Source organism: Ambystoma mexicanum, chromosome 3p (assembly GCF_040938575.1).
Source record: "Ambystoma mexicanum isolate Mex_15411 chromosome 3p, UKY_AmexF1_1, whole genome shotgun sequence".
Lineage (NCBI taxonomy): Eukaryota > Metazoa > Chordata > Amphibia > Caudata > Ambystomatidae > Ambystoma > Ambystoma mexicanum.
The window spans coordinates 317,665,833-317,691,530 of record NC_090925.1 but is presented as its reverse complement, the minus strand read 5'-3'; the positions used below and the strand labels follow the sequence as shown (position 1 = coordinate 317,691,530).

General features: G+C 46.0%; 1 protein-coding gene across 15 annotated transcripts in view; it reads left to right on the top strand.

Annotated features, from left to right (window-relative positions):
* TPD52L2 (TPD52 like 2) overlaps nucleotides 1–25,384 on the top strand; it is a 365,874-nt gene extending 340,490 nt beyond the window's left edge. For all 15 annotated transcript variants that reach the window (XM_069650862.1, XM_069650869.1, XM_069650867.1 and 12 more), the window contains one exon: nucleotides 22,956–25,384. In XM_069650862.1, coding sequence (XP_069506963.1) covers nucleotides 22,956–23,045 — 90 coding nt within the window. In that variant the 3' untranslated portion in view covers nucleotides 23,046–25,384. The remainder of the gene's footprint in view (nucleotides 1–22,955) is intronic.
* Nucleotides 25,385–25,698: the final 314 nt, after the last annotated feature.

Here is a 25,698-nt window from a genome sequence, read left to right as displayed (position 1 = left end):
TCCTCCCTCTTCCTGGTCTGATGCTAAAAGCCAGGCAGCCACTTCATTTCTGTGGATGTGGAGCTTCAATCTGTTGGCGAGGAAGACTGTGCCTTCTAGGCAGGCCTCCAGATAAGGTGCGTATGAGTCCTTTTTACGCATGAAAATCTTGGAAATACGACAAGTTTATTATTTTCCTGTGTACATTTACACACATGTTTAGAGCAGAGGGCTGTGCAAAGGTCAGGTTACTTGACAGAAACCAGAAGGCTTCTTTTGATTTTTATCTACATGGATGTAACTGCAAGCCACCTCTGAAACAGAATGTATTTCTTAGAAGCCTTTCAAAAAAGAAACTGCACACTGTGATGAAAGGAATGTTTTTTTTCCATTCAGCTTCTGTGTTGATGCTCATGGAGCAGACAGAAGCACTGTGTGTATTTATTTTCCTAGAATTTTAGGATTGTATAATTAATAAGATGGAAAACTAAATTGCAATTGAAAATTTATTTTGTAACAAATTAGGCTTTTTGTTCCAGTGAAAGCAAACCAGCATTGCACAATTGTATTTTTCAGAGTTCCGGTGCTGTGAATAATCATGCGGAGGCACATAATTTTTACACTTGTTATTTATTGTACACTCTAATTATAAAAGGAAGTGTAAAATGATGACTATGCACAGTCTAGTTTATATCCATTCAACCTTGCAGTCAATGGGGTACATTACTATAAATGGTCAGTGGCAGCGAAGTATTTGCTCACGGGTGAGTGATTGTCATTACACCAATTACAGGTGTTCTAGCCTCTCAAATCTTCAAGACTACAATTAAAACATCCAAAACCTGACTCTCCAGGAAGTGCAAGCGCTGTTCAAAAATAAAAAAATGACATTACATTGGTAATTGAAATAGAAACTCAGCTAAACCTGTCCCCGTGATAATCCAGATAAGTATTTAACTTTACTGTGATTATTATACCTCAGTCGATACTCAGTTAACCGACCTCTGAAGGATGTTAGCCAATAAGATGGCTCAGCCGGTTGAGCCCTCGTTGCTGCAATCTGTAGGTTGCAGGTTCGAATCCTGGCATACAATTAGGTAGTAATAGCTCCAGAAAATGAGGACTTTCATTAAACCTCGAAAGACAATTCTGCTATCGAACCTCAAAACACACAATGCAATTCATGTTTGCTTTACTATGTAATTGGCTAGGTTTTTGTGATTTCAACATTTAAATACATACAGGAGAGATCAAATGGCTAGATCTTAGAGAAATAATAAAGTGTATTCTGGGACAATGCACAAAGCTGGCGCATAGTAATGATTCCCATATAGTTATAGCGCACGTCCGCTGGATGTCACATACATTTTACTCACTTGCAAAGGAGAAAAGTAATTTTTACTCTCTTAAAATCACATTTACTCTCAAAGTTTAAAAATAGTGAGTGAAATATTCCCACCTCAAAATCTTATCTGGAGCACTGCTTCTAGGGAATTCCCAAATCAACTAGGTAATTTTCTGCCTGAAGTTGAGACCACTTTGTAGGGGCTAGACCATTTGTCCTCCAAAGCTATTGTCTTGATAGGCTCCTTGATGAGGACTCACTGATTTTCTACTAGACCAACCTGAAAAGCCTTCTAATGAAACCAGTGTTTCATAAGCGCCTGGCTTACTTGGATTCTTCTTTGCCTCACCCATCATTCTTGTCATTCTCCTGAGACCCAGGACATGTTCAACCACATTTACGGTTTGGCTAGGTGAGGAGGCTTCCCAGTCTTCTCTGACGAAAGCTAGATCCAATTCTCTCCTGAGGTACTGCTCTGTAGGCAAAGGAAAGGCATGATGATATGAGGCCCACTTTCCTCCATAGTGGCTCTTCAAGAGAATGTATCATGCTTTTTAAGGTCTTGTTGAATCTTTCAAATAAAAATGTGGTCTGAGGATGATCTGTAGTGGAAAATGTGTAGACTACTCCACGTTCCTGCCAGATAGCTTGCATGTTCTTAGACATGAAGTTGGATCCCCTGGCGGAGACAACCTGTTAGTGGATTCGTACGCTGGTAAAAATACCAAAAAGAGTCCTAGCTAGTGCTTTGGCAGTCAGTTCTCATAGGCACTGCCTCAGGATGCCTGGTAGCATGTTCAACCAGTACCAGAATGAACCTGCTTCTTGTAGTAGGAGGGTCCATCAATGTCTATGCCCACTCCCTCAAAGAGAACCCCATCCACTGGAAGTGAGCAGAGTTGCCTGTGGAACTTTTTTACAAGTGTGGCAATACTTATAATAACCCTTTTTCTTTTCCGATGTAGGGCAAACGCAAGTCAAATCTCTTTAGAATTCTTCACCCCCAGGTGCCCAGCCCATAGCACCTCGTGGGCTAACTGGAGTAGGAAGCGCCAATAGGCCTTGGCCACAGTCAACCTCTTGTGGGCACCAGGCTCGCTCCAAAGGAGCCCATCCCCTCTAGAAGATTTGGTGCTTCCCAGGGGCTAATGCTTTAATCTAGGAAGGAGTCTGTTTTCTAAGAGTTCCCAGACTTGATCACCCTTGCTGACCAAGGGAGATGTCTTGCCTGGAGGGATGACCTTCGGACTGAAGATTTTGTAGCTCGGGATGGTTGCCTAAATCTGGTGTCTTCAGGTCTTCCCTAAAGGAATAAAACCTGCTTTAAGTGCTGACTCTGGCACTGGTTCAGCTAGAGGATGTGAAGAGGGATATGAAGGCCCTTCTTTCTCCTGTTTGCTTTGGGTTTGCCTTTAGCCTTTTTGAACGTTTGAAATGACTGATGCTTCTTGGGTGCAAGAAACCCCCCACCCTCTACTTGTCGCAGGGTTGCTTTGGATCTGGTCACCACAACAGCAATGTGGTGGGGAGGGGGCTGGCCACACCATGCCTAATTATTTCAAGTCATTCCTCAATGGGACTGTTGTGGAAACCTTTTTTTGGACACTCACTGTGATGGGGGCACATAACCCTTCAATCTCTATGGTAACTTGGGCACGTGGGAATTTTCTACAGTGGTCCACCAGCAAGTCTGGTGGTCTGAGGATCTATAGGTAGATAGACCTCCTGCTGGTATAGAGACTTGTCCACTATTTTCCTGCTTGCCCCAGAGTCACTAAGAACGTTGGCCTCTTGGCCATTAATAGAAACCCTTCAAATGTATTTCTCAGTGTTCCTTAGTACTTCTGCTGCAGTGGCAGGTATTTGCTGGCACCCAGGGAAACTAACGTAAGATCTGAGCAAGTCCCATTGGACTCGGTTTCGGGCAAGAAATGTGAGCTTGTGACCTCATAAAGTAGATCTGGTGTCCCTTTTTGGACTCCCTTTGCACCTTGGGTCCTCTTTCCCCACAATCACCACAGTTGAGCATAAATCTAGGGAAGGTTTTCTTGACCTGTGGTGTAAACAGTCACCTTCCGACACAAAGCCAGGAACCAGAAGGTAAGTTTACATGTAGGTTTATTCTCTGTAGTTACACAATAGAGAAAGCTTTGGGACATCCGCCCAGCTCATTAGGTTCAACTAACATCTGTGGAACCTTACACACATCACATCCATCCACACTCCAAATGACATCACCAGCCAACCCACAGGTCCAATTACAACACCCCTCCCTCCCTTCAATACGTTAACAACCGTAACCTCAAAAGAAGGAAAACCTTAAACAACTCGAGATGGAACACCCTGAACACCCCAACGATAAACCCACAATGCACCAGAACGAGAGGAAATGGGAACACAAACCAGCGCACCACAGACATACCCAAGAAAAGTACTATAAATGACCAAACCAACACCAGCAAGCAAATATCCCTAAAAGCCCAAGCTAACTAGCACCCAACTAAAACTATCACCACATGACGTTAACAGCAGCGTCCTACTTCTAACACCAGGACTCCAAAGCCACCCGGCAACCCCACCATACAGACAGCACCTCACTGCCCCCCTAAAGTAACTAGAATGCACATGGGCGGGTACCGGATTGAGTACCGCTTACCCGCTGCACAAGCTGCTCTTGCTCCTGTTGGATTTGGACTTCGCACAGAAAAGTGATTGCCTAGTGATTGCAGTTGTTTGTGACTGACACTCCCACTTTCTGCCTCTGCATTGTCCCGCCCTAGAATTGCAGCGATTGGCTCGTGTCTGGGTCTGAACTCTCCTACATATTGTACGCGCACACGGGCGAGTACCGGATTGAGTACCGCTTACCCGCTTTGCCGAGTGACTGGCGGCCGGAGCTTAGAGAAAGGTACTGAAAGGTACACGATCCAAGTCGCAGGGGGTGGTGTTTCTGTTTTTGTTTTTTAAATTCGACTTTTACTTTTAATTTTACAAAATGAATGTACGCGGGCGTCAGTACTCTTTCAAAACTGACATGCCATCAGCGGTCGGCTTGTGCAACAGCCCTGAAGAAAAACAAAAGCAATCTTCAAAAAAATGGTTGTTTCTCATAAATCAATTGTTCTCTCCCCAAGACCGCGTATGACTGGTGGTGGGTGTGCCACTGCATTTAACCCTCACGGTCTATCCACTCCAAAACAACTTACTAAGCTGAAAGACCGATTTTTAAACACACCCAGTTTGCGTGGCAATGATGGCACAACAATACACCACTATAACTTGGGGAGAGATGAGGGATTAACGGTTCCACAGGTGCTTTCTGATAATAGCATGTTAGACTCTCCGTGCCATATTCCTCCCCGAATTCGAAAATGCAAAACTGATAGCACTTTATCCACGGTGTCGTCAGTTGATGACACTGACAAACAAGAAGTCTCCCTGTACGCGAGCCAGTGCGAATCACTGATATCTATCCGCAGCTCGCAAACTATTCCAAGAAATGTGTCGACTGGTGACATATCAATTGCTCACTCAATATCAGCAGTCTCTTATGTCCAGCCAACCCTGCGCCGTCCAATAGCGCGACCCTTGTCTGACAATCCAGATGGCCAACCCCCGTTATTACAGACTCCATTGGCTGCTATTAACACTACGCTTATGTCCATGTTTAAACTGTTTGAATCCTTAGACGCTAAATATCTAAACAGGAGTCAAAGTTAGATGATTTGTTGCGATGCCCTGGAGCACAGCAAGAGGCCCCTTTTGTAGATGGACCCCAACCTGTGCTACCAGTGATTACTCACATAATTACACCAAGATCTGAAGGACTGATCCCTCCCCGTCCACCTACGGTTAACACCTCTTGGATCAGTGGGCAGGATTCTACATCAGCTGAACCTGCAACTGTTGGCCATCAAGCTAACCCATCAGGAGGTGTTGCCTCAATACACAATGAGGCTACCATTCCTATGAAAAAGAAGAGCACCAGAGTGGCATTAACTAGAAAAATGAAGAATATGCCACCTGTAAGAGCTGTAAAAGCGTCACTAAATTCTTTTTTTTTTTTTTTTTAATTACAACAGTCCGCGTCAAGGCTCCAGGTGCTCAACATTGCAATCAGGCAGCCCCAAAGCAAGCAAAGGGCTAGTGTTCCATTGGTGCCTGACTGCCTGGCTTCTTGTAATTACCTGACTGTACATGAGCCGCTTGATGATCTGGTTGAAGAGATCGAACGTGGTGATGATGTAAACATGCAAGAGCCCCCAATGCCACATTCTGTATTAGTGCCTACAACCAGTTCCTTGGGGGCGTCCGGCTTAAATGAAGTCAATCCATAGAGTGCAACAATGCTGAGCGAAATGTGCAAGGCATTGGACTCTTAGTGGGATGAACGGGGTCTTGGCAAAGGTGACCAACCAAAGAAATATGTTGTAGGCACACACGCGAAATCTGTATCTTGGTCCAGCCCAGTGACAGATCAAGCAAATACATTAGCCATACCAGCAAACGCCCGTCAGAATACAACACCACGTGTTGCCAGACACAGCGCTCTAAATCCAAAATATAGATTGGAAGCTGACAACATCTCTTCGCTCAACAAGGATAAACATTCTGGTAGTAATGTGTCCCGACATACAGTCTCCTCGCACTCTGATTGCCATTCATTAATCCTAAAATGCTGCGAGGGCCCTTATGCCTCATACAATTTAAATAGACAAAGTGTGCTAAATATATTTGGTGATGTCGTGGAACTCGAAGATCTGATGTCACACGACATCGCCCAGGTAGAATACATCTCAGACGTTACCACTTCGATTGTGAGGCTATGGATCCCCTCGGGCATTGTTAAATGTGATATGGATGGCAAAAATGGCTCTGTTCGACATGAGATTTCTGCTTCCTCAGGATGATGAACGCCTGAATAAGCGTGATGAAGCACTTTCTCATCAAAATCAGATATACACAAGCCTACGTGAAGACATGCACACTGGTAAGAATTAACCAAGTGTTATTCAGACATATCCTTTTAAGGTTGCGTGTTGGAACACTCGGTCACAATCATCTACAAACCTCAATGAAATCACTATCGGAACAATATGCAGTAATTGCTCTACAAGAGACCTGGTATATCGAACCCCCTACATGGGATAACTTCGATACTGTACTCCTATCAGCAAAAGTTGGAACGCGTGGACGGCCTTCGTCGGGCCTATTAGTAGCTGTTAATAAGAAACATGGCTTTAAAGTGGAGGCCTGGAGAAACATTAACATCTTCATTCAGCTAGTGAAAATCACGTGCTTAATTCATGTGATAGCATTTATAAACATTTATCGTATCCCGGCAGGACTAACTGATGAAGCCTTTTTTTGGAAGGCCTAACCGTGCTATTAAATTTAATATCAGTAACCGATGACATTACGGAAACCATCATAGCTGGTGTTTTAAATCTAGATTGTTTATCTTCCAGCACGAAAAGCAAGATAAAGGCTGTCTCTACTTAGTCCAACCTTATGGCTGATGGGAACTTTAGAATGGTAAATGGTGTGGTTGAGGGAGATACACCCCCAAAGCATACTTGGCAGCGCGACTCAAGTCAAAGAACCATTGATTACATCTATGTAGAACAACACCTGTTTAGCAGAATTCTCCTATTCGAAATAATTCCTCAGTCACAAAGCGATCATCACCTTCTCTCCTTGCAGCTCAACTGGTCAACTGAAAATTCAGTTAATTGAATGGATGAAACATCATCTAGAGGTTAACAATTCGAAAAATCGTTTAAAATGGTCCCAAGGGAATCTATGGAAGTTTTCCCATGCAATAAATCTGCCAATTCCCATAATTTGATCAATTATATCGACTTCCTGGAACCTTTTTAAAAACACGATTGTTCAAAATCCGAACAGTAAATTTCATAAGCACGCTTTCGATCCCGAAATTAAATTGCGTAAATCGCGATATCGTAAAGAGAAGAGACTAATAATAGCCTCGAATAATACCAACTCTAGTCGGGCATTAAGAGCTGCTAAATGTAAATATCTAAATTGGATACGTGGTCAACGTGCCTTGGTATTCCAGCATGATAGTGAATCCATGCTTAACTCCATTCGTTCTAAAAACTCAGCCGAAGTTTGGAGATTACTTAACTATCGCACAAGCTTGTTACAAGCACATGTCCAAACCGGAGCGGTATCGGAAGAAGCATGGGTGATTCACTATTCAAATCTGTACAAGGACCCAAACTTTGGAGCGGAAGAGTACAGGATGCAAACAACTACTGCTTGGAATATCCAATGTTCGCCGTCATTACTTGAAGAGCTGATATTAAATCTAAGCTCCTCCAGAGCTGCTGGCCCGGATGGCCTTCATAATGTAACTTTTAAAGAAAATCCAAAGCTCTGGGCTAAGATCCTCCATGCCATCTTCCAACAAGTTATGGTATATCACAAACTACCGGCATCCTGGACTACATCAATAATAGTGCCTATATATAAGAAAGGCGACCGTACAAACCTGCAAAATTACCGCCCGATTGCTTTATTAGATGCTCCGGGGAAGCTTTTTGCGAAATTGGTGTTGGGCGAATTTAACGCATGGACGAAATCCTGTGGCATGAGACCAGCAACAAACAGGATTCGTTGCAGGTCTAGGTACCTGTGTTAATCTCCTATCACTCAATGCAATAAAAGCTCAATGCCAGATGTATAAGCAATCTACTTTGCGTTTGTAGATCTACACGCGTTTGACCCAGTCTCCCGTGTCCTTATGTTAAAGGTATCTGTACCGTGCACCGTCACCAACGGAATTGGTCCCCAGGCGCTCTTGCGTATCTGTAAATGATGAGGTGGGATGGGTTAGTAAGGTGAAGAGGGAGTAGGATAGTGAGAGGAGTGGTGTTCTGTTGGCAGCTTCAACTCGGTATACACCGGGTGCTGAGCTTTGGTGGGGGTATTGGGTCGGTGTCAGTCTGCGTGTGCTGTTGGTCCGGCTTATGTGGTGTTGCAGTGTTGTGAAGTGCGTGCGGCTTGTTGTGCGAGAGATGGTTGTGTGAGTTTGAGTGAGAAAAGTATGCGGAGAGTTGGTGCTTGTATTGGTTAGTGGGATACCTGACCTTCAGCATGCTAACATTCACAGTTTTGTTTAAGTGTAGCACTTGCTGACCTTCCCAATCCTATCGAAATGAGGCGCAGGCTAATGTTCACAATTCTATCTAGGTGCGGGCATGCTAACATTCAAAATCCTATCTAGATGCGATGCAGGCTAATGTTCACAATTCTATCTAGGTGCGGGCATGCTAACGTTCAAAATCCTATCTAGATGCGACGCAGGCTAATGTTCACAATTCTGTCTAGGTGTGGGCATGCTAACGTTCAAAATCCTATCTAGATGCGACACAGGCTAATGTTCACAATTCTATCTAGGTGTGGGCATGCTAACATTAAGTTTCATCTAAGTGCGGCGCTTGTTGACCTTGACAAGTATGTTAGTATGTGTTGCAAGGCAACTTCTACAATCCTGCCATGAGTAGGTTCAGTTTGGTTGTCACAAATCTTTCAAAGTATGCCTGGTATGAGTCTATGGCAGTCTGTTATTGGAGGGTAAGATAGAGAGGCAGGGGTTTTCTGGAGTAGAGTAATTGCTCTACTCCCCACCCCTGCCTCACTCAGTTTTTGTTGGTGTCTGTTGACTGCTGGCTTCCCCTGCGGACACTTGCAGACACATCTTGGAGCCGCCAATGTAGGAGCCTCCCTTTGCCTTGGGGCCCTTAGCCGAAGGGGGCTGCCCGAGTAGTGGGCTGCCCCGCGGAGGCCAGTTATGTCTATGAGGTGGCCAATCACGGTGGGGGTGGGCGGGTTGGGAGGCGGACGAGATCGGGAAGTGGAGCGGGCAGGGGGAAGGAAGGGGAGGGGGTTACTGGGGGCTCACACGGCCTGTGGGGACCTCAAAGCAGGTCAATGATTGCAAAATGGAGGGTCAGAGGAGGCCCGGGGGCTCAACACTCACCTTGCTCTGCTGATGGCAAATTCAGGCGGTGTGTGCAGCCTGGCCCTGTAGGCCCAGCTGCTTGCTGGGAGTGCAACAATTGGGGACGGATGGGAGGCGGGAGGACGACGAGATCGGGAAGTGGAGCGGGCAGGGGGAAGGAAGGGCAGGGGGTTACTGGGGGCTCACACAGGCCTGTGGGGACCTCAAAGCAGGTCAATGATGGCAAAATGGAGGGTCAGAGGAGGCCCGGAGGCTCAACACTCACCTTGCTCTGCTGAAATTAAAAAGAGACGGCTGCCCTCCAGTTCTTCAAGATATCATTCACGCATTTCATGCTTATACATCTATCCGTATAAGACTAACTTTGGAAGGATTATTAATAGCTCCTATCAAAACAGCTCATGGCTTAAAGCAAGGCTGTTTATTAGCTGCAGCGATCTATAATTACTTTATACAAGATCTAAGATTCTCATTCTTGCACATACCTGACGCCCCGGTTCTCAATGGAAAAAAAATCACTAATTTGAACTACGCAGATGACAGTGCTCATTTCAAAGTTCCTGATAGGTTTGCAGAATCTGCGCATTCAACTCTTATCTAGTTACAAATCAGTTGGTGGTTAACATTAACAAAACACGGATTGTAACATACGTTGCTAATAGAAATCATAGGAACAGATATAAGTGGACTATAAACCAAATGCCACTAGAAATTGTGAGCACATACATTTACCTCAGAATGGTTTTTGAAGGATCATTAACGCCTTGTGGCCAAGTAGAGCGCATGGAAGCGAAATTGTCCACAGCCATACTGCAGACAAACATTATATTGCACTAGTACGGTAAATTTACGATAAAACCAGAAATCATCTATTGGACTATGAAAGCAATTCCATCCATTTTATATGGAGTCGAAACATTACTGAATTGTAAACTACTATATCTTGATAGATTAGAAGCCAAATTCTGGAGGGCAGTCCTCGCCCTACCGCAGTGTGTACCGGGTGCATGCCTGCAATAGGAACTGGGGCTAATTTCCATGCATGCCATCTATCTATGGCGATTTTGCTCATTGTTTCGTAAATGTCTACTTAAGAGTTTTGCAAAAAGGTGGGTTGGTGAAAGTCTACCCTCTTTAGCAAATGCAAACGTATCAATCCATATGTTAGTCACAAATCCGGATAAGGCAAAAAAATTAATATGTCAACTGGATTGGACCAAGATGAGAGACAAGTATCACCAAATCTGTAAGCACCGATTCTGGCCTAAAGCAGTTAAAACACCTGAAGCATACCTTTTTAAAATGTCCATCTGTGGCATTAAGATCTGGCCTCTTGAGAGCGCGCTTCGACTTATGGCCTACTTGCCAAGTACAAGTCAGAAGACATTTGAGCCCAAAGGATGTAGATTCTGTTTGGTTCCCAATTCTGTTGAATCATTAGAACACTTGGTATGCTACTGTGCTGAGTTAACTACTTTTAGATTTGCTCATTTTGCAAATGTAATGACCATCTTAGAAACGGTTGAACAAGATACACGTTGGACTTTCTTATGTTCTAACAAATGCACTGTACAGATAGCATTGATTAATTTCTTAATGTCTCTGAAACTAGAAAATCTGTCAACCGAGGGGTCTTGCACAAATTGAAGCTGAGTTACTGAAATTGTGTTCCCTTGTTGGGGTCGTAAGACAATGTTTATGAGATCCAATCTCTAAAGAATTGAACTATACAGTTTGTTGTTGATCGACAATTTGAAACGAGAGATATTTGTCTAGACTTGACACCATGAAAGAATGTTCCACGCTCCTATTGAAAGAATTGAATGTCAAATGAATTTTACTTTTCCTTTTTTTAATTTTAATTTACTTAGTGGTTGTCTTTAGTTTAATAGCAAATTTTCAATATTCTGGAAATTCTTGAGCTTCTTGTACATATACGATTGTGTAAAATGGATGAATTGTAAATCATTTTTAAGTTGTACTTTTGTCTGTCGAAATTTAAGATTTAAAACAAATTTGAATTTTGTATATTGAAAAGCTGTTAAATTTCAGCTAATACAATAAAAATTAAAAATAATTTAAAAAAACTAGACAGCACCTTACTGCCCCGAAAGAGCTAGACGGCACCTCACTGCCCCTGAAATACTAAACCGCCCGAAATAACTAAACAGCACCTCACTGCCCCCAAAGTAACTCTCTAAAATACATAGATGCAGCAGCACCACCCTGCCACAACCTACAACAGCATCTACTGCACACCTCTAAAACCCCACTACAAACCCCTGAGCCCACCCGGCACTCAGGATATTACCAAGGGAAATACCCCCACAAACCAAAAAACAAAACACCACAAGACAACAGATAAAACACCAAACAATGACCAGCAACCCCAGAACCAACCTTAAGAGTTAAAAATTACTCTTAAGACATACCACTAAAGTCCCTACGCCAGACCCGCACCACCATGTCCCAGAGAACCGTCCTGAAATAAAACAATGTCACAACCACGACATAATAAACCATGGACCCCGCACCCACAAGTCCAAAGGAGAAATTAAAAACAATATAATATGAACCCGCACCCCAAATCCACGACCAACCACAGTATACATCGGTGCCCTAAACATAATTGGCCACAACATGAACACACAACTTCCATGCACCGTAACAGGCCTTAACGGCTAACATCAACCCAAAGGGCCCAACCCTATGACACGCAGTACCCCCAAGGCCACGACATAAAAACAACAAACATAACAGGCCTCCCCAGACACCCACCGCATCAAGTCCTCTGTGAGCACGTAGGAGCCCCACGGGTCAGGATCCAATTCCCTCCAGCACACTGTCACACCACGGCACCAGTCATGAAGTCTCAGTCTCCAGTCACAAAGACACTTGGTGAGCTCCAATGCCACATCAACCATGAGTTGCAAATCCGACAGCGCTCCAACCACTTCCAGCCTGCCACCGGACATAGTCGTTCCATCCTGCAGCTATAACCACTGCTGTGGCAACGGAACTGTGCCCCTGCTTCCCCAGAAACACTCCAGCAACTTGCGGGTCCATGCACATGGCCCCTACACCAAGTTCCAACAGAACGCTGCCATCCTCCATGGCGTTGTGTCCCAGAGCGGTGATGCGTTCCAGCGTGCAGTGCTGGAACACCCCCTCAAACACCGTCCTATCAGCTCCCGGAACCATGAGGGCAACATCACTGACTGGCCCAACCACGCTGGTATCCACCGTGCCTGCAGTCCCTCTAGGCACCAAGACATCCATAGGCAGGCGCACCCCTACGCCTTCACCTTCTGCTCCAGCCCGCAGAAAATGTCTGACAATGTCGCTGCCATTCCTCATGGCGGGACCCTTCAACTCAAGACAGTGCCGCCCGGCCACTGAAACCAGGCTACGCCACACCACTGCCATGCCCTGCAGAAGCACCTGCGCCACCTCAGCCCCCAGTAGATCTCGCGTCCGCACTGCACCACAGACGTGAGACAGGGTCGCCCGCTGCTCCTCTGCGATTGGGCACACAACCTTGTGACCCATCCACTCGCCCAGAGCCCCTCTTCCTGAATCCTGAAAACAGACCTCCTCCACTCCTGCACTGCCTGGCCTGCAGGACCTGACAAGCCAACAACCTAAGGCTGTCAGGAACTGGTTAAACTGAATGGATGTCATCTGGAAGGCAGTACTTCTCACCAACTGCCCCTTCACAGCAGGATCCCATTCTCGTCGCCAGTGATGTAAACTGAGTCACCTTCTTACACAAAGCCTGGAACCACAAGGTAAGTTTACATGTAGGTTTATTCTCTTTAGTTGCACAGTAGAGAAAACACTGGGACATCCACCCAGCCCAGCTCATTAGGTCCAACTGACATCCGTTGAACCGTAAACACATCACATCACCAGCCAACCCACAGATCCAATTACAACAACCTGCTTGTGTGTGTGGGCACCCCACTAACCTTATAACCACCCCCAATTGTACATATCCATTTTTATTTTATTGACCTGTTTGAGAGGATATTTAGCAGATGTAGGCTTGTGCCCCTCGACCTTCTGAGCAGCCACTTTTCTGGTTACTCTGTAGGAGACCCAGAAAACAGCTTCCATTGCAAGCTTCTTTGGATCTAGTTCCTTAGATTCAGCAATGTGTTGCTATAGCTCTAGGGAGCATGCATTCAATATGCGCTTGTGCGTAATTAAATGTCTTTACCCTTCCAAAGTATCCACCTTGTAAACTCTCCAACCGTCCCATGTTTTTTATGTGTAACAGTCACCCAAATGGACCAAGACACATTGCCTTTCATTTTGTGCTCCCTGAATTTTTCAAGATACTGAGTGGCAGTTGTACCTAACCTTTCAACCTACCTGTCATTGGACATTCCTTTTTTCTCTTGCTCAGTTTAATTCAATTCCAAAAGTGCTTCTAAAGCACTTTGAGGCAATTTGCCCATGGGCTCAAGGCCTATTCAGAATCAGTAAAAACTAGCTTATTCTACAATATCTCTTAAAGGATTTCAACCATTGATGGACATAATTTTCCCTCCTTGTATTCACTGTGAAACCATGTGGGTGCTCTAGGAATTTGCAGGCTCCTTGATTGTAGTTGCAGTTCCACCTATGTGGCTTTGACTGTTTTAGCATCCTTTTAGTTTTCTCTGGCCTCCTTGAATTTGAGTTACTCGAGCTTATTCCATTCAGTCTAACGGTTTTCTTCTAATGTCAGTTGAGCCTTCTTGTACTCCAGCTAAATCTGCTGTAGTCTGTGGGATATTTCTGTGGCAGGTTTGGGGGGGAAAGGGGAGAAAGGGACAGGGTAGGTTCAGAAGATTCCTTCTCTTTATAGAACTGTTCTAGGTACTGAGTTATAGCCTCTTTAGCCAAGCCTTTGTGCCAGCTGTAGTAAGGGCTCTTTCAGCACACCAATTTCAAAGTTCACAACTTGAATCTGTTCAAGGCATCTACAGCGAGCTCCTCCATTTTATATAGTATTACTCTCAATGTTTCTCTTTGAACATCTTGTGTGCAAGTATTGAAGGTATTTTCACTACTTTGTGTTTACTGAGTCTTGGAATCGGTATCTGCACTACTTGTTTTGCATATTCTCCTTAAGGCCTTGTGGTCGGGGTCCTGACTAGGGATTCCTTCAAATTCATTAGGCTCTCAAAGTAGTAGGTGTGACAAAGCAGTCCAGGCCTAAGTCAAAGGTGGAGTGGGGTGAATCCCAGATTCAGCACACATTTTTGTTAGATACCAAAAAAGAGGGATTCCACACAGTATATATGTACAAAAATTATAATCTTTATATTAAGACAGAACCGATCCATTAACAGGTAATTGCAATTCAGTAATTAAAAAGTCCTACCTAAAAGAGAAAACTGAAATAGCAGGTAAGTATATGCTTTTCGGTTCATTCAGGTTTCTCTCGAGGACCTTTTCAAATGGGTTCAGTCTTGTGAGAGTGTTACTAAAGTGCTGCCTGGGGTTCTGCTGGGAGGCCATTGAGATCTGGAGATGAAGATGCCCAGGGATTAAGAAAATGCCCGCCTGAAGTACGGTAGGATCTTAGGAGCAATACCCTGTGACCGGATAAGCATTGTTTAGCGACTAGCATGGGCTCCAACAACAGCACGCTGATGCAGTTGGAACCCTCAGACCTTTGATAAGGAAGATTCCCAGGTCAGGGGTCTGAACCAGAGGAGTGTAAAGGAGAGGCGTCTGCAGTTGCCAGAGAAGCATGGTTCCCATTTTCTCCAGCATGGGGTTTGGCATGGATTCACATGCTCATGAATATTCTGTCAGGCTGGGATCCCTCGGTAAAAGAAAAAATAGTTTCAGTTTCTGAACTGTCTTTCTCCTATAAACCAATCACTGAGCTCTGTTACTGCCCCAGCCAATGACTGCCCACTACCTAAGCCCCTCCCCAGGCAGCCATCTTCAGATTTTACTGCACGTTCAAGTGTTGGGAGTCCTCGCGTTTCACTCTTCAAGCTTTTCTGCTTTTTTTCACTTTTTGATAGGAAAACTCTATTTTTCGGTCAATGGAGCCTGTGTGCTCCATCGATTATCCTCCCGATTAACAGGGGTTTTTCAGCTCTTTTCAGCGGCCCTCAGGGGCTGATTTCATCGAGTGTTCTTAAAAGCTTCCAGAGGTTCTGCATGTCTATACCGCGTGGATCATGTCATGAGAAGGATGGCGCTTCCCTCTTCAAGCTTTGCTCCGGCTACGGTTTGCGTAATGTGTACATGGATGACAAACATTCCCAGTGTCTGTATTGTCTGCACCCGACACATAAAGAATATTGTGCGATTGCTGTGGCTTCACAAAGCGCATGATGAAGGATCGACGGTTGGAGTCGTGACTGCAGGCCAAGGCCTCTGCCCCAGGTGGTCCCCATGGGCATGCAACTCCTGGATTCAGCAAACCGGAGCAGGCTTCTAAGTCCTTTGAGAGCACACCAACCATGGGGGCCCAAAACCAGGCCAAGCACCGTAAGTCTGCTTCCGTCGGTGTCGCCACTGGTGCGGGTCCCGCAACAGTCTGGGCGAATGGTCATCTGCATTGATCTCCAGACACCACTCTGGTTCTTTGTCAAAGAGGACGTCGGCAACCCCGGGGAAGCTGAGGGAGACCATGGAGAAAGCCAAACAGGAGAAGCCCAAGCAGGGTACAGTGTCCGGCCTACCCGCAAAGGAGAAGGCCCGGCAAGACAAGGCCATGAAGGCCCAGGTGCACAAGGCCAAATAGTCACCATCCATCGCGTTGATGGTGGCGTCGCTCTCGAAGGCCTTAGGAGCTGAACCGGTCCAGGGTACCCTGACGGCCATGCTGTCTCTTCCTCCCAGGAGGGAGGCTTCGGCAAGCGAGTTGAGAAGACTTTGGAGAAGAGGATGCTGGACCTCAGCCCCAACCCCTCAGGACCCAAAGAAAGGGGGCGGGGGCTGTCAAGGCCTCCAAAGAACAAATATTTCTTTGTCCGATGAGGATGGGATCCTTTCCGTCCACACCGTCCATGGGGACGATGACAACGAGGGGAACATCGTGGAATCGCCCCCCAGAGTTGGCGACAACTGGGATAGTCTATGGGGATGACGAAGGCCCCCAAGACATTGAGGGCCCTGGGCCCAGCGCGCCTACACCCCAGGTACTGCCGAAAGATCTTTCACTGGACATGCTTTCGACCCTCCACACGCTGGTGTCGGAGATACAGAGGAGGATGCTGACGGGCCATGCCCTGCCTGCGGCACTAGCTCTGCCCACCCCATTGACACATGGGGCACAGCCAGCCAAGAAGAGGAGGCATCCCACGCCTCCATGCCACCCTCTTCCCCCGAGGGAGACTGAGTCGGACAAAGCAACAGGCACGGATGACAACGGCGGGATGGGGGACCTCCTGTCGACTCTGCCCGGGGCGCCTCTGCCAGACGAAGTAGGATCCTTCCATGCAATGATCGCCCGAGCACCAGAGCTTTTCCAGCTCACGCCGGAGGAAAAGCAGGAAGGCTTCTTATATCCGTGCTGGGAGGCGAAGAGGAAATTAATCCTTTCAGTCCCACTCCTGGATGATATTTGGGATGAAGGGCTGGCTCTTACGAAGAACCCCTCGACAGCCCCAGCGAGGAGAGACCGACTAGAGAAAAATGATATAAGGCATTTATAACGTGCCTATACACAAGTGTTTCAAGGTGCGACGCGGCAGGGGAGAGGGATCCGAGGGAAGACGGAGACAACAATCCTACTAGGCCAAGTGTCATTCAGATCGTGCAAGTGCAGGGAAAGGGAAAAGTGCAGAGTGGGAGGGGACAGTGCAGTACATAGGGGTTGGGGGGGCATAAATAACAATATGAGAAGTAGAACCAGCTGGTGGCAAGTGCAAGGTATGTGCAGACATCAGGTGTCAAGTGCTGGTGGGGGACTGTAGGGATGCAGAAAACAGTCCCCAAGTGCGGGGGTTGCCAGGGAGGCAGTGCAGGTGTGTAAATGGCGTGGGAGGGGGTCTGGGCCCAAGATCAAAGGGTGGCCAGGTAACCAGTACAGTAAGTACAAGTGCCTACGGTCTCAACCGTCGCCGGACTCAAGGGTCTCAGCAGCTGCCAGGAAGAAATCGTAGAGTTTGTCTTCTGCTTTTTCTTCCACCCCTCCGACAACATAGGCAAGAAATTGGATTCCATGGATAGAAAGGTTATCTACTCGGCAGTGACGGCAGTCAAGGCTGCCAACGCCCTTGCAATCATGGCAAGATAAAACCAGGAGCTGTGGTTTGAGTTGGCTCTGCTACTGGACTCCCCTCGAACACCCCCCCCCCCACCCCCGATGACAAGCAGGTAGTCTTTGGAGGTCCTTCAAGAAGGCGAGGCGGCGTCGGACCACGCCATCACATTGGCCCTGGACATTGTGGACACTGGTTTCTGCCTTCGTGGCTGGCTCAAGGCAACCAACTTAAGACAGGATGTCCAGGTGAGGGTCTTTGACATGCCCTTTGATGGGGACTACCTGTTCAAGAAGGCTGTAGATGAATCCCTCCAGGCCATCAAGATGGACACAGATGGCACGTACCCTAGGCACTCTACAGCAACAACGACCGTCCTTTCGTTCCTCAGGAGGGAAGTTTATCCGGTCTTCGAAGAGTTTCGGCATTGTCTCTTCTTCTTACCGCCAACCCTCCTGCTCCTCAACCCAGGAAGCCAACCGGGGTCGCTCCAAGGCCTTCGGGGGGCGGACGCCGTCGGGGACCTCAAGGTGGCCCGTCTACCTCCAAGCAAGATTGAACCGGCCAGGGGAAGTCTGGCCCCCACCCATGCACCCTGGTGGGATGCCAGCTGGCGACCTTTGTCTGCATGTGGGAGACATCTGCAGCGATCGTTGGGTGCTGGACGCTCTCGCCCACGGACTCGCCCTGGCGTTTCAGCGGAAGTGTCCTCGGATACTACCAATGGCCCGGCAAGAACATGTCCCTCAGCTGGTGCTGGAGGTTAGGGCCATGTTACAAAAAGGGGCGAGAGAGCTAGTCACACAGCGGCTCTGGTGCTCCGGAGTCTACTCCAGATACTTTCTCGTAAGAAAAAAGACTGGGGACTAGAGGCCCATTCTCGACCTGCAATGGCTCAACACGTACATCAATTCCCGATGGTCACTCAACAGCACATGCTCGGCCAGCTGGAGCAAGGAGACTTTGTCGTCATTGGATCTAGAGGGCACATATTTCTACGTCCCCATACATGCAAACATTGCAAGTTTCTGCACTCCGTCGTCCAGGGGCAGCATTACCAGTTCAAGGCGCGTCCCTTCAGACTGAAGTCGGTGCCCGGAGTCTTCACCAAATGCCCGGCTCCGGTGGCAGCCCATCTGCGACTGCAAAGGATCCACGGGTACCCTTAGCTGGGCTACTGGCTCAACCGGGCCAAGTCGAAGGACCTAGCCGTCGATAATACGATGCGGACTGTCCGACGACTGACGAACCCAGGGTTCTCAGTGAATTATGCAAAGTCCTGCTTGACTCCATCGCAGGACGCCCGGTTCCTGGGATCCAGACTCGACACAGTGGCTTCCCTGGCTGCCCCGTCGGCGGAGAGGATATCGGCCATCCTGGGCAAGGTGCAACAGCGTTGGCACTGAAGATAGCCACGGTGAGGGCCATCAAGTTGCTGCTCAGCACGATCTCGTCGTGCATATACCTGATTCGGCTATGCAGGCTGCGGATGCGTCCACTCCAGGAATTACTCGATGCGCATTGGGTCCAGGTGATCAAAAGCTTTCAGGACAAGATTGCCCTCAACAAAGAGTTCTGTTGAGTGAAAAGGTGGTGGGGCGTGCGCTCCAACATCGCCGGAGGCACAGACTTACATAGCCCCACGTACCAGGAGACGGTCACGACGGATGCTTCCCTGGAAGGATGGGGAGCCCACACCGGATGCCAGAGGTCTGTGGCTTCCGGAAGAGAAGACTCTTCAAATCAACCTCCTGGAACTACGGGCAGTGTTTTGGGCCCTCAGGTCGTTTCTGCCGTCCCTCAAGGGCAAGGTGGTGAGGGTCTTAACAGACAATACGACCGCAATGCATCTAGAGTGTATGACACTTTGATACAGATCCCGGACATCAGATGGGGATGCGAGTATAAATTAATTTATACTGTTGGTAACTAATATAGACTGCAATTATGAGCAGGATGGGAAATACATTGGTTTTCCCCATGTCATTGTATCTCACAGGACCTGCCTAAAAAGGATACTAGGTACCATTAAGGGATTTAATCCTCTGCATCTTTCTACATCTGCGAAGTTGAAACACAGAGGTGAGAAAGATGTGTTGCATCTATTTGTGAGAATTGCATGCACGACAGTAATAGTCACGATAAAAAGAAATTGGGATGACACCAGACCCAGATAGGTTTTATTGTATGTTTTTTATAGATTCGAGGTGGCTTACTCCAGTCCATAAGAGGCGAGACATCTATCTTTAGCCTTGCGTCCTGAGGAAGGTCTTTAGAAGAAAGGGACGATATTGCGTGTCCCGTGCCCGAAACACGTGTCGACTACATTAACTGTTTGTGAATTATAACAAACCATAATGACACCATTATGATGGACCGGGTAAGAAATATGTTGGAGATGTATCTGTTGAATAAGAGTGTAGCATGGAATAGCAAGAATAATACGCCGTTGAGGTTATATGAATGATGGTATAAATGAGGGACAAAGAGTGTTTGTATGAGTTTTGTAGAATCGTGATGATAAGTATTGGGAATTTTTAGATTTGTACAAAATGCAATATATCAATTTATTATTGGATTTTTTGAATACAGTTTGTTGAATGTATTGAATTTATTAAGATAATAAATTGTCATCCCTTATCTACTGGTCCGCTTTACGTTTTTGCTTGGGTAGAGGGCAGCCATTGGCTGGAGCAGTAGGACCCAGAGCTCAGTGATTGGTTTATAGGAGAAAGAGAGTGACTGTGTTTTCTTTTACTGAGGATTCCCAGTCTGACGACAGGGAATATTCATGAGCATGTGAATCCATGCTGGAGAACAAAAGTTACAGGTAAGTAACTTGTTCCTTCTCCCTGGGCACAGGATCTAGCATCTGAAGGTGTGGGCTTGGCGATAGCCTACACAAAGGGTTGGGAGACTGACCCATATCCTGGGGTCCTGTGATGAAGATTATTGGATCCGTTTGGCTCAGAGGGTTTAGAGTTCTGGAAATGAAGGGACATCCACTACTGTGGTACAGGCTGGAGCTTCAGGGAGACGAGGACTTCACGAACGAACTGTGAGTGGACCGTAGTGCTACTATGGTTTAATTCAGGTCATTTTCTGGAGAGGCAGAATGCTTTCCTCTGATTCTTTGGGAAGTGAAAGGGTGCTAATGCCGGCCTCAATCCTTCATTCAGCAGCATGTCTTCCAGAGTGCAGGTTTTGAGATCCTCAGTTAGACTAGATAAGTGGGTAAGGGAGGGGTATGCATTTAGCCCCTTTGGGAACGAACCAGTGAGTGAACATTGAATTTTGCTTGTGGTGGGATTGGGTGCAAATGACGTCTGTCAGCCAATGGCAGACCGTCCTCCAAGCATACAGTGAGAAACCTGACTGTCTTCTCCCACTAAAGGTGGTCCCTCACCTTTTTGTGGATAATTTCAGTGGTCTGATCTCATCACAATTTTTGTGATACAGCACAGGACTTGTATAATGGATAAACAGGAAGGCATCACATCTAATAGTTTTCACTTTCTCAAGAGAGGGGCATCACCTAATCCACCATGATTCATATCGCTCACTAAATTTCAATCTAATACGACCAATATGGCTTATGCATTCTATTTACTTCAACCCTCCATCCATGACCTGACCGGTGACACTTGTTGGTATGTCTCATAATTTTACTTTACAACACCATGTTGATCTTTTTGCACAAAAATGTGTTTTCTTTAAAAAATGTAATTTACATCTTTTTTATTTTAATACCTCGATTCACTTATGTTTATGCTTGTGGATATACGTTTTTGTGATGTTGACAATACTTAACCTTTTAAAACGACCAGGTGGTCAAAACACGTTTCGGCTGTACCAGATAGAAAAATTAAAATTTTGATTTTATGACCAGTTTAATTGTTACAGTGATATACTTATGCATAAGTGTACAAGTTCATCATTATTGGTTGAGCGCAAGTCGCCTTCCCTACTCCACAAGTTCAAATTTTGCAAACCTCGTGGGTGGTTTGCGGGACCAGTGTGCTCGCTGCCACCTTTTCCATTTGAATCATTGGACACACACTAATATGAGAGTGGTCAATCGCGCACACGAACCAGATCGAACCCACATCTTCTTTTCTGTTAGCAACCTTCTCCCCAAATTATCTGAAAAGACAGCCGAGGGCTTACGTATAAAACAATTAAAATAAAACATAAGTCTTGGCAACAGCGGTTCACCTTTACTCTTAGACCACTCGTAAAGATGAGTCTCTTAAAAAGTACACTTTGCTGTAGACAAATAGTTATATTACTTATTGAGGTATTAGCAGGTTTTGGAGAATAACAAATACTCTTGGTCTGTGTGATGAATTCGACTGTGTCACTCTTTTCCATGAGATGCCGTCCTCCCTATGTGGGCAGGGGACGGTAGCAGCTACACGATCCTGACCCTGGGGTTGGCTATGAGGGAGGACCACCTGTGCGAATGTCATCCTCGGGGAGAACAGATGACATTGTTGGGGAAAACCACATGCCCCTAATTCCCTTCTAGGGCTGTCCCCTCTATCCCCCATGGCTTAATGGCATATCGTTACACTCCTCTCCCACACTTTTTTAGGTTGTTAGGGATAGAACTGCATGTGGAATATAGCCAACTCACACGCAGAGAGCTAGAAGCCAGTCTCTCCTCCCCCCTTCCCTCCCAGACAGGTGCTACACCTCTCACTGTCTATAGGATAGGCCACCCCTCCCGTTCGGGTTTGGGTGCCTTCCCAGAGGGCTAGCTCAGCTCACCATCTTGTGTCCCATGCATAGGACCACTCCAGAACCAGCAGATTACCTGTTTTCTCCTTGCCTTCACCTGCAAGCAGATCAAAAATTCCCCTAAGAACTGTCTGTTGTGTACCGATATGCCCTTGCGGTTTGGGAAAGCAGTTGCACTCCTGGCTTTCTAAGCCCAATTGACCCTGATGTTGTTTTCCCCTTTAAACTGTGAACATGTGTCATTGGAACCCTTTGTGTTGGATTTGAACATTTGAGAATTTGTGAATAACCAGAGACAGTATGCTCTGCACTGTGGCGTTTATTTAGTGTGGGGGCCAGAATAGGGTTACGGGCACAGGAAATACTTTTTTTCCAACATCTTGACACTGGATAAACCAATTCGTTTTTGGTTGAGGTAGAGAAATTTCTCCTAGAATAGGGATAGTGGGTTATTTTCCAACCCACATTTCTTTTAAATAAAAGTTTGTAACCACAAACATGTCTCCTCTGTCTGTCTCATTCCTGGCTCCTCACATCTGCTATTAATCATCTTCAATGGGAGGGCAGCATGAACTCCTAGAATCATCTGCTGATAGTATAGAAGAACTGGTTAGATGAAAATAATTGTATAGAGCCAATTATATTTACAGACTGCCTAAAACTCAGTGATGTTTCTTTCTTTCTCCAGTCTAAGGTGGTGGGCAGCAGAGAGAATGGCGCTGATGGTCTGCAGTCTCCGACAGGAGAAAAATCCCCACAGGATAATGCACCATTTTAACTCCATTGCCGGGCCAGTTCTTTGCGCAGTATCATGAGACACAAGGTGGCTCCTGCCACAGGAAGTCTGTGCAAGAATGGATGGGACACACAGCCCCACAACGTTCAGTCCCCTCTGCGTGCATATTCATTGCTGCTGGATTCTACCTTTAATCCCGTATTTTGTACTGTTCCTACTTTTACACTAACCTTTTTAGGGACCCTGGATCACTGTGCTAATCTCCTTAGGGGGCACTGTGATGGGCATACCAGTAACATCCAGAGAATGTGCTCCCTAATGGGCACAACTTCAACCCACACTTGTGGTGCTGTGACTGACCTACTGCTGACCTCCACTGGGGGTTCCATGATGACATCAGTGGTAACCTCCACAGGGGATACAATGAAGGGATCACTGCTAACCTTTTCAGAGAGTAAGCCTCAAATCTTCCCTCCCTAAATGTAAGCTTGATTTCAGCTTTTGGAGCAATTGATAATTCAAGGCATGTTTATTGTTAAATGTCTGTTATTTGAAACCTGTTAAATGGTATGATATTTTGGTGTTCTCCTATATCCAGTACTTACATTTGTGCAGGTTAGGATGGGAGGAAAACGTATTGGTTTGTGATTCAGCCTGCTACTTGTAACTTCCACATGCCCTCTATGCTGCTGAGTAGGTGTGATGTGCCTCGTGGGTGAAGCACCACTCGCCAAGCATGGACATGGTTCCTAATCAAGCCCACTTCTCCTCTGTGCTGAAGGTCCCCACAGTCTAAAACTACCCTCAGCTAGGCTTTTATACTAGCCCTCTGACTGTAAAAAGCCCACCGGATCCACAGTTCTCAACATTAATTATATACCATGTTCTGAAATCCTGTTCGTCTGGAGGTTAGCAGCTGTCTACGTTCTCATGCTGTTGCTCCAACTTTAACAAAAAAATGTAATTGGTGTTGTCCGTTTTTTTTCCTCTACATTTTTAATGCAACTGAGGTTAGTGAAATGATAGCTGAAACCAAGGATTTTAAGGCAGCAGTTAGGCAATTGCATCAGTGGACACTGTAATTCTAACATACGCCTTATATCACCATACGCTTTACAGGTTTCCTTAGTTTCTTTTATAAATATATAATATAAATATGTATAGAGATTTGTGAGAGTTCTGCATTTAGATTCTGTTGGGATCTGTGTCATAGTTGCAGCAGAGTTCTGCTCCACTCTGGGTGTTTGTTTCAACAAGCCCGTCACCTTTGTGCAGTATAGGTGTCCTTTGACTCATCCATACCTGATGACACAAAAACCTCTTCACAGCCCATTCCCAAAGTAAAACTGCACTACACTGTGGTCAATAATGGCCCCAGGGTTCTGAGGGCAATGGAATCAAGGCATGGTGCTGCTTCGTTTGCATTTCAAGCTGAAATTCTATCTTATGAGGACAGGGTTGAGCCAGCTGGTCAAATGATGGAAAGGCGAAGGAGAACTTGGCGGTATGTTCCTGAGTTTCTGATTGCTGCTGAAATGCTCTTACATTGTTGAAGTGTTTGCATCTCTTCCAGAGTGGGTGACTTGGTGGCTGAGGATTCGCGGGTATTTTGGGAGTATTACTATCTCCGTGGAAAAGGGGATTAGAAAAGCTGTGCGGTCCTTTTTATACACCCTAGTGACAACCTACATGGTGCCCATTTCCAGACATACATCCTGATGGCTTCTATGCAGATTTGATGGAGTGCATTTGACCATCAAGAGAAATTTTTTTTTTCCTTTTTTTTAGTAATGACCCGCTGAAAAGATATGTAGCTTGATTAATTACCATTTGCAATACCACCTGACGTTTCTGGAGACTGCACTGTTCTTCATTGTTGGGAGCAGCACAGTAGATCTTCTTGCTCCATCAGTGTTTTGATAAATGGTTGATGGAGCATGTTTGCGGCTCCAAGTGTGGGAAGGTTTATGGTGGTGATGTTTGGTAGGAAGAAATGGAAACGAGAAAGCCTCTTGGCATCAGCACAGCCCAGAGCCACCTCGTTAAGAAGTGCATACGTACCCGTTGAGCCCTGTGCATTGTTGAGTTAGTCCAGCCCTCTCACAAGAAGGTGCTGCGTTGATGAATAGTTCTTCCAAAGATCTGGCTATGGACTCAGGATAATGAAAAGCAGCCTATTTCTAGCCCAGTCCCACTTCCTAATCGGACACTCCCCTCTTACCTAAACACAAGTTTGCATTTAAACCAGTGAGGGGGAATGGAACAAACCTACTGTTGAGGGGTTTTAAGTGTAGACTAGAATTTCTGCTATATTTTGCCTGATTTGTTTCTCACACCGTTTTTGTAACTGCCAATAATAAAGAATCATTTATTGCATTATAGTGTTGGTGCATCTGAATGTGTTTTTGTTGTGCGTTTTACACATCTGCCGGATGATTGCTGTAGTGGCTGGTTTAACATAGCTGTTCGAGGTTACCAGCGCCTTATGTGTTCTGGTGCATTTCTGAAGCCAGCTGGGCCTTTCTAGCTTGGCTTTCCAAAATATCTTTGGAGAGTTGTAATACCAAGATCATGTGTTTCTTTTTTGTTTTGTTTTTTCCTTTCATATGTACATGGACGTTCTTGCAGATTTGTGCTGTTGCCTTGTGTTTTTTCACAGAACTCATGGGGTTGCCCAAATGCTTTAATACTTGAT